General features: G+C 38.9%; 1 protein-coding gene across 1 annotated transcript; it reads right to left on the reverse strand.

The window, feature by feature from the left end:
• Window positions 1–272: 272 nt before the first annotated feature.
• On the reverse strand, window positions 273–1,639 carry LOC127934899 (uncharacterized). Its single transcript, XM_052532453.1, has 4 exons — window positions 1,063–1,639; window positions 744–860; window positions 552–655; window positions 273–479 (listed from the first exon to the last, which is right to left on the reverse strand). Exons 1-3 carry the CDS (start codon window positions 1,597–1,599, stop codon window positions 647–649), a joined length of 663 nt encoding a protein of 220 aa, XP_052388413.1. The 5' UTR covers window positions 1,600–1,639; the 3' UTR covers window positions 273–479; window positions 552–646.
• Between the last annotated feature and the right edge of the window lie 8,534 nt (window positions 1,640–10,173).

Consider the following 10,173-nt stretch of genomic DNA (forward strand, 5'->3'; position numbering starts at 1 on the left):
GTAGATCAAACCAATTCCTAGCCAGAGCACAAAAGATTGTGGGCAACGTAAGCCATTAGAGTGTGCACAAGCTCACACTTAAACAACCAAAAACAGAAATGCCAAGCTATGCTTCAGACAAATTTTAAATCTCACATACCATTTACAGTAGGATGAACATTGGGACAGTCATTCTCAGCGATGCCAAAAGCACTTACCAAGAAGAGCTAAACCGATGGTCACTTGACTCAACCTAATTCTCAGGGATCGAGCGCTCACTGAACAAACTTAAACCATTCTAGAGAAGTGACAGGACTTTAACCCATGATTTTCAATGAGGGAATATCTCGGAACAGAAGTCACATCAGGTACTTGGGTGGCCACACAGCGGTCCACAAACACACGCAGGGGGACGTGGTTGTACACCTTCACAGATGCCTCAATATTAATAAGGTCACCCAAGTAGTACACATTTGAAGGCCTCTGAATGGCCCAGTCATCTGCAAGAGGAAATAACGGTTTAGGCACAGCCTCATTTCACAAGGCTTAAGATCTAAAGAAACTACACAAACCCAGCATGAGGTTCATGGAGAACACCAAGACGTCTTCGGCAACCTCCATTGAAGCCTAAGGAACCCAAGTTGACCTCAAAGCTTTACTGCTCACATTATGGAGCCTGTAGTTCAAGGAGATACCAAATAAACCGTTTTCCGGTTACAACACCACAAGAAACACTGCTTGAAGACATCCAGTCAGTCGCTTACCTTTGATAGTGGCATTGAATGCCAACAACTGTACCCAGTACGGGTAATCGACGTGCCAGCAAATGCCACAGGGGTGTAGGTAAGAGCAAAGGTGTAGACTAGCTCATCTTCAGTCATCTGAAAGAGACTGAAGTGGTTACCAAATGGGTTCTGTTCAACTACTTAAAAAAAGCAGCCATAGAACATCAGTTCCCAAAAGCAGCTTTCAGTTACCAGGTATCAGAAACTGAAAGGTTCTGTGGATGTTTAACATTCGACTAACACTAAATCAAGAACCCTTGTTTTTATTGGTAATCCAGTAAGACGTAACCATTCTTACCATCAGCACACTATTGCAGTCCTGTAGTGCATATTCAAAGATGAGCACCCCATAGGCAGAGTCCTCACCAACAACAGGACAGCCTCCCATAGACAAACCAGATGGCTGGATCAGTTGACCATTGCTAAACATATCCTTCTTCACCTCCACATGAACCCGGCTCTCACTGCATTGAACAGCCAAACTACTGGGAGTCAAAGGTTGCCTCAACTGGAAGTTCACCGCCAACTCACGTTGCACCTCTGGAACGATGGGAAACTTCCAGTCCAAAGGCTTGACTGGACCCTGCAACAGCTGCTTCTCCTGAAGACCAAGAGGGTCTTGCGCAAATTTTCTGTAGTCAAGACTCGGAAGCTGAGAAGCCTTTTGGAAAGGATTCAGGAACCCTTGAGAAGAAAGATCAGGAACTCTGGAAGCTGGAGCTGATTGCGGCTTTGTGCTGCTTGGACTTTGACGGTGTTTCAAACTTCCCAGTGCACTCTTCAGGTCAAAAGCCACAATCACAACCAACACTAACACACCTTGCAAGAACCCCATTCTAACAAACTGTGGCACAATCCTACAATGCACATCAGTCTTGGCTTTGCTATTTAGTAGAGCTTTGAATTAAGGTGGCTCCTCCCCTTTCAGCTTAATTGATTAACTTTGATTCTCCTCTGGGCTTGTAGAGTTTATTCATCCCAAATTTAGAAAGGTCAAGAACATCACTACCCAATAGAAAGCTAAGAACGTTTTTTCTGCTTAATACAGATAAAACAGAGGTGATGATTTTTGACCCAGACAACATTACCCTTAAGATTAGGCAGGTCCTTGAGGGTCTATCATCATCTGACTGCAGTGACATGAGAAATCTGGGTGTCATTTTTGACAGATCGATGTGTTTTAACAGTCATGTTAAGTTTGTGGTTCGTACCTGTTTTTTTCCACCTCAGAAACATTGCTAAGGTTAGATCTATGTTTTTTTTAAAAAGAGAGGGATATGCTTGTTCATCCTTTTATTACTAGGACCAGCAGGAGATCACACATTACTCCTGTGCTGAAGGGCCTCCATTGGCTTCCTGTTGGATATTAAATTATTAAATTTAAATTAAATGTATGCATTTAGCAGACGCTTTTATCCAAAGCAACTTATAGTGCATTCAGGCTATCAATTTTTACATATCATGTGTTCATGTGGATATAGAGTGCATTTTCAAATTTTCAAAATCCTCTCAGAAAACTCTTAATTTAGCTTAAAAACTTTTACGTAGGAGTCTTAGCTTAAGAGCGATTCGAGACCGATCTGAGAGCAACTCTAAGTAGGGAAAAGACAAAAACTTTCATCTTAGTGAGGAGGCGGGGTTGACCCTGTTGCTATGTATGACACAATCTTTTGAAGACTGTGATTGGTTGGTTGTCCAAGAAGGAAAAAAAGAGTGATTTTAAGTATAGGTCTATTCTAATTTTCACTTTGAATTTAAATGAGTAATTTTTCCTATTTGACCGTTCTCTCTCTCTCTCTCTCTCTCACACACACACACACACACACACACACACACACACACACAATATGTGTGTATATAAATCATTTTTTTTTTTATTTACCATGCTTTTAATTTCCTATAAGGTATTTGATTGGCTTCGAATGATAAAAATTGTTCCACTCTTTCCAATTACAGTGATTGCTGTCCTATTTAAGTTGCAGTTTGAATGTTAGTTTTAATGTATCAAACTTGGAATCAAAACCAAGAAGGGCGAGAAAGCCAAACTGGAGGAACAGAGGAACAGTGTTTACTGTTAGCCCAGTTAGTGGATGAACACAAGGCCATTCTTAAAGGAAAATTCAGGCCGGGTGTCACAGCAAGGGACAAGAAGCAGACATGGAGCATATAGCACAAACTATTAACAGTTCATTCCCCCAGTTTGTGCACACCTATAAGCCTGCTATATTCATAAATGCAGTTTTTTGAGCCTGCAAGGTGGGAATGTCCAGTGGAAACTAAATTAACTGCGACACAATAAGATGTTCTGAAAGTGATGTTATTGTTTGTGTGATCACTCTGCTTACAGAAGGTTGTGACAGACTCAAATCATCACTATTGAATTGTTGCATTTTTCCGGTTGCCAAATATCGTAATGTAGTGATAACTTTAATTTCTGGCGCTATGGCATTTCTGCGCTGTGTCGGAGATGTTAGCACGTCTCTAATAAGATCAGTCACAAACATGATCCCTGCACGATCTAATCTATAACGTCTTATTTACTCACTGTCATCCATTGTCTGCAACACATTATTTCTGCCTCTTCGTCTTTCTGCCATTTTCTCCTCTGCTAAAGAAACTCTTAATCCTCTTAAAAGTCCTTGTCTGTGCTCCTAACAAGTTTGAGCTTAAGACCTCTTTTAAGGGTTAAGATGCTTTCTGAATTACTTTTTTTATTTACTAGGATTTTTTCTTTAATTTCAACATTTCTAAGAATTTTTTTAGAATTTTGCACTAGGAGCTACTTTTTGCATTAAGATTCTTTATGAATACGGGCCCTGGTCATTACTTAGGGAGCCTTGCATGGTCAAGCACCATCTTACATCCAGGATCTATTGCATATACTCCATGTCAGTCTTTGAGGTCTTCAGGCCAAGATCTTTTAATTGTTCCCAGAACACATCTTAAGAAAAGAGGTGACCGTGCTTTCTGTGTTGTGGCTCCAAGGCTCTGGAACTCGCTCCCTTTAGCTCTGAAAACTATGAGTTCTGTGAAATCTTTTAAAAAACACTTAAAGACTCATCTTTTTGGACAAGCTTTTAATTAACAATATGATTAGTTTGTTATTGAAGTTTTATGGAATTTATAGTTGTAGTGTTGTACTAGGTGTATTTGTACAGTTGTTATTTTATTTTATTGTCTATTTTTATATTACTGTGCAGCACTTTATGACCCTTCCTTGTGTGCCATACAAATAAACTTTACTTACTAAACTTTATTACATATGAATCTGAGACTTTAATCTTCATATGTGTAATGGCAACATCATGTATACCTAAATATAAATGAGTAGAAAGGAAAACATTAGTAAATTGGCAAAATAGAGGGACAAAGCAGCCCAGAAGTCACATGTAATTGTTCAGGTACAACAAGTGGGATAAAACATTATTATCCCTTTTTTTTTACTGTGAATTTTTACTTCAGTGCAAGTCAATCCTTGTAATGTGTGGAGATTTCATAGTGAGAGATATTGATCAGTATATTTCCAACATTTTTTTTTTTAGAAAGATTGAGGAACTAGAAATATTTTAGATGTATTCAGTCTCCACATCTAACAGTGACTGAAACTTTTTAGATGTTCTGAGACAACACTGTGATTCTCTTAAAATCCATCCATCTTTACGATTTATTCCAGAAATACATTTTGATGCATCCACAAAACCATCACATGAAACTTGACGCTCTCTTGTGGCTCTGTTGTGGCTACATTGGAGATGTAAGTGAAATAAATGAATTATTTACCTAACAAATTATACATTTATAACAATAAAATGGGTTGATTTGCAGAATCAATTTAATTGTTAACACTTTAAAACACATAAACAATAATGCCAAAATAACATTTTCTATGTAAGTTTGTCAGTGCTGTCATATCTGTACAATATCTGTACAATTTAGAACATTTATTTTCTGAATGAAAAATATAGTTGTTTACAATGGGATATAATTTAGCTCTGCTGACAGCTGTAACTTGTTAAATCATCTAAACCAACAACATGTAAAACCCTTGTAGCCGCACTGGGTTGTACATAATAATTAACTCAAATGATATATAGGGAATTTGAATAATTAATTTAGGAATATGATTAATATATATCTCATATGACAGTTACACTAAATTTTATTGAAGATGAAAAATAGCTCAATTGCCTATACCAATAACTCATATAACTCAATAACTCACTGTAATTTACTCATTAATATGTCAATATTCAATTCTTCATATCAGTTATAGTGATATCTCTTACTGTAAATAACTGCAAATCAAACAGTGGTTTTTCCAGCAAACGGCCGTAAGATTAACTTATCAATTTTCAATAAAATTATGACTTCTTATAATTCAAGGAAAAATATTCTCTGGCCATGAAAACATTATTCTATCATTATGATAAATTTAGTTACTCAATTTAAACAACATGTAGCTAAATATCAGACACTTCATTGACTCGTAATGTGAGCGGTTCGGAGGCAATCATGAATATATGGGTTTTTAAGAATTGAACTAATAATACATCAAACTACAAATCACACATAGTTGGGTCACAATATGACAATTCCAAAAACACCAAACAGTACATATATAACTGATAAAACATGAAGTTACATTCAAATGCAGAATTACACACATTTAGCGTTTGATTAGCACACGATAAAAACTGTAGATTCTCCAATTTATATGGGGAATCTCTAATGCACCAAAAGCAATACTTAATACATTGAGACCACATTGAAAAAGTAATAGTTTAGGATACATTGAGAAAAAGGTACCGGTGAACGGGCTCTTTCCTGTCCTGTTGCCCAGTGGGGTCATAAAGTTTTATGAGATGGTTAGGGGTAGGGTTACAGACTCATGATTCTTATTTGAGAACATTAAAATTAGGATAAACATTTCCAAAGTATAAGCTAGCAACTTATACTCTTCACATAACAAGGATTAACCATTTTATACAACGCACAAACATATTCAAAATACATATTATTAAGGACTTTATTATTAAGAAAAGTTGGTGTGTGTGTGTGTTCAGGAATGTGGGGGGTTTCGTTTCTCCTTTGAGGCTCGCCCACGTGACTCTGGAATTTCTTGTCATAAATAATTTAAATGTTGTAGTGCGCAACTCAAGGGTTAACTCCAAGCAGTGCTCAGAGACAGAGATTTGGGTTTTTTTCACAGTCTTTTCATAAATAGTCTTTTGCTTGGTGCAAGCTTTGTGGGTTAAGTTCCGTAACTCTTGTGTAGTCATGTTACGCGGACATGCTGGGACTCTGAGATCAAAACTCCAACTGGCACGTAGGTCTCGGAGGAACAGAGTTTTTAAGTCGACATCCTGTTCCATACCTGGTTCGTTGCATGCTCCGAAGTAGGCTTTTTGTAGCTGACTATAGAAATTCTGTGGGTTTTCAAGTCGGCCCTGTTTGAGGTCCATTGCAATAAGGAGCCCATGGTCTAAGTCTGGATCAGAGAATTCAAGAATCAAAGTTTGTAGCAGTTGCTGGTAGTACGCTTTGACAGTCTCTGGTTGAGGATCCAGAAAACAATGCACATCGCGGCTGGACATGATTTTTAACAGGTACAATGTGTTCACATCTGTCACGTTGGTGACAGTTTGCAAGTGAAAGCCAATGTCTTGTAAAGAAGCATGAACGTCATGTCCTCCTGCAGAATCTGGATTGAATGTAGAGATGCTTCTGGCTAGCTTGTCAAGTTCTCTATGAGTAGTGCAGGGTTTAGTGACATGCGTTCTCTGGAAGGGTTCTCTCCCCTCCGTTGGTGACAGGTGTTCTTGTAAGCTGGCTGGTGATTTCTTGAGCCATGAGCTTACACCCCCTTTTTCAGCTCTGGGTTCTTGGCTGAAAGGGTTGGAGTGGTGGGCCGGGAGAAACTTTGTGGCGTGGGTATCTCCGATCCAGCCACTCTGAGCCACACTTTGGAGGAAGTCGTGGCCTAATGGTTAGAGGGTTGGACTCCCAATCGAAGGGCTGTGAGTTCTAGTCTCGGGCCGGACGGAATTGTGGGTGGGGGTAGTGCATGAACAGCTCTCTCTCCACCTTCAATACCACGACTTAGGTGCCCTTGAGCAAGGCATCGAACCCCCAACTGCTCCCCGGGCGCTGCTGCATGAATGGCTGCCCACTGCTCCGGGTGTGTGTTCACAGTGTGTTTGTGTGTGTTCACTGCTCTGTGTGTGTGCATTTCGGATGGGTTAAATGGCAGAGCACAAATTCTAAGTATGGGTCACCATACTTGGCTGAATGTCACTTCACTTCACTTCTCTGTGATATTGTCTCAGTTCTGTGTGAACAGTGTCAAGTTCATCTTGGAGCTCGTCTCTCTGAAGAGTAAGCTCGTTGATTTTAGCTCGGGCCGCTTGCAAGTGTGTTTTGCAGGCCCAGGTTTTATAGTCTATTTCTTTCAGTTCAGTCTCTGCTCTCCTAAAAAGAGCGTCACCTTGCTGGAGTTTTTGTTGAGTTCTTTTCTGGCTTCTCTCTCCAGCTGTTCTCTTTGATCTGTGTCGAAGCGAAGATCTTGCAGGGCACTCCTTTCTGTAGCTCTGGATCTGTGTCGTCCTCTTTCTCGCGCTGGTTCTGGGTCTCGAGGAGGAGCTGATCAAGACGACTCTGGGTTGGGGCCTGGTCCTTCCAGGCCTCCTCCGCTTGAAGCTTAAGCGTTGCTGCTTGCTGTTCAAGGTCAATATGCTCCATTCATCTAGCTTGGTGTTTAATTGCTCTGAGTGCTGCAGGTTACTGGCGTCCTTGGGCAGGAAGGGGGTCGTCACTGCTTTCAACCATGTCGAGAGGTGGCCCCCGTGGACTGCTGGACTGGATGACTGGAACATCCAGGCTTCACTGTTGGTGAGAGAAGCACAGCACACACACACAAAAAGACCAATGCAAGTTCGTTTTACGGTTAACGAGCTATATTCATACGGGCTGTGCCGTTTATGAGAATTTTGGGACTAACTGATGCAAACAGTCAGACAGTTCAGTAGCCAATTAACTTGGGTCAACGAAGGACCTGAAATGGAGATTTGACAGGCAGTAGCCTAGCGGGTCACGTGATGACACCGGCTGCTGGTTGTCGCTCTACTATTAAGCTTCCTTGGTGGCTCTCACAGGTTACTGTCTCTCTGTGAAATGAAAGAAACAAATCACAACAGAACAGAGGATAGAAAAAGATCAAAGTGAAACACAACACTTGAAATGAGATAAAAACAATAGAAACACAATGTGTTAGTGAGAATAAGGAGGCCTAAGCCTACTGCTAGGTTTTAAGATAGGGCCAACAGGTGAGTGGGCTATCTGGGTAGGAAACCTAGAAATATGGTGTGGCTAAAAGAAGCAAAAGTGTCAAACACTTAAAATATATCTGGGGGAATATCTAATATTTTGTGGCTTATAATAAGTGGATGGGTTTTATCACATTTGGTTCACCTGGGTGAATTGAAGTAATTCAGGTGGAAACCAGTGGCTTGGTCAACCTCTCCGGCGCTCCCCAAACATTCAACCGCAGTGTCCCCGGTCCTCCGTTACTCTGGCGTTGCGCCCTCTCGAACAGCTTGTAACTTTTAACACAATCTTTGGAGTGCCAAATTGCTGTCTCCACTGCGTGCCGCTAACGGACAGAGACAATAGGAACCGAGTTTCACTCACAGCCAGTGTCGGTAACACCGGTCGGGCAGCCTTGCTCACTGGAAACCTGAGATGACTGTCCAATCACCAAGGGAGTTCTACAATCAAATACACAAAGGATGAACAAAGGAAACTTAAAGTTAATTAAGGTTTGGTTTGTTTAACATCATTGAGTAAATATATATGTAGAAAGGAAAGGTAACAGCTTTACCTAATAATGATAAAACAGAGAAAAGGAATTATGATACTAATGGTAATTATCAAAATAAAAAGCCAAAAGAGAGAAGAAAAATAATAAAAATCAAAATAAAAGACAGGAATGGAACACGGGAGAAGAAGTAGCTGGTTTTCACCACAAGGGGGAAGTACTGTCTCTCTGTGCTTAACCTGGTGAGCAGAAACTTAATTCAAATTAAAAATTCAAAACTGGTTTAAATCAAAATGTAAAATAAGCATGTAAGAATTAAAAGGAAAATCTGAATAATATCCTATAATAACCAATGATGGCTGTAAGGTATCATTAGTAATTATGAAATTATTCAAACAGGGTGTAATTAATCAAAAAGGGTAAAAGTGGAAATTGAATTCAAAACAGAATGGAAAAGACAGAGATCTGTTAGTCGATTTAACAGGAGACTGCAACTAGATGGCTTACCTTCTAAGTGGTTCAATCAGTAGTTGACCTGAAACATCTAGATTTCCACTATTAAACAATTACATTTTAATTCAAATCATGTTTGAACCAAACTCAAAGTAAATGTAAACAGTCAAAGGAAGGAAAAAATTATTTTGTTTCCTTGTAATAATATTCCCACGAGCAAAGCTGTAAATGCAAATGATTGTCAGGAATTTTCCATCTGTTGGCTCCCATAGACATTTATCAAAATAGCACTTATGATTTAAATGTTTTAGGTTTAAAATCGGGGAGCTAAGCCAATTTTAGACCAGGAGTTTTTATTGTTTATTTTTGAATATCGCTGTGGTTCACCACAAATTCAATAACGATATTTAATAAGCAAGGCCTTTTTAACTGAATCAGAGGAACATCGCTCATGTTCAGATTTACATGTTGCAACTAATAAAAGATTTCTTCATCTTTTAATTATTCATATTAAAATGTTCTCACTGTAAAAAGATCTTGGTCTTTCTTAACAGGAGACGTTTTAACATTATACTGCAGTTTACTTTCATTAAAAATAACAGTGACTATACTGTTAAGTTTCTATAAATACCTAACGTGCTGACTGATCAGTTTTTTGCCTCAGTCAGTTAGGAGTGAGTTCGCGTCTTGCGACCTATCTCACAAGTACATAATTTCAGAAATTATAAAAAACCATATACACAGATTGATTGCTCACAAAACGACGTTTGAAATGCGCGCGTTATATCCATCAATAATGTTGCCACACTGGGTTGTACATAATAATTAACTGAAATGATATATAGGGAATTTGAATAATTAATCAGGAATATGATTAATATATATCTCATATCTCTATCAAATTATCAAAACGCTGTTAGAGCCGCTAGATCTTCATATTTTTCGCGAATTATATCACATAATGCAAATAATCCAAAGGTACTATTTTCAACTATAGATAAAGTATTGAGTCCTTCTATCAACTATTTTCCTTTCCCGTCTAATGATCTGTGTGATAGTTTTTTAAAATATTTTATTGATAAGGTTGTTCTTATTCGTTCGAATATTGTGCCTGTAGGCAATGTTGTAGCTGATATAATTAAT

The sequence above is a fragment of the Carassius gibelio genome, chromosome A19 (genome assembly GCF_023724105.1).
Source record: "Carassius gibelio isolate Cgi1373 ecotype wild population from Czech Republic chromosome A19, carGib1.2-hapl.c, whole genome shotgun sequence".
Classification (NCBI taxonomy): Eukaryota; Metazoa; Chordata; class Actinopteri; order Cypriniformes; family Cyprinidae; genus Carassius; species Carassius gibelio.

What these genes read in the sequence shown, in the direction of transcription:
- LOC127934899 (XM_052532453.1), bottom strand. Translation starts at nt 1,599, where the DNA reads ATGGGGTTCTTGCAAGGTGTGTTAGTGTTGGTTGTGATTGTGGCTTTT. An exon ending in ACTGCAATAGTGTGCTGATG is followed by an intron (nt 861 to 1,062) that starts GTAAGAATGGTT and finishes AGTCTCTTTCAG; the next exon opens with ATGACTGAAGATGAGCTAGT.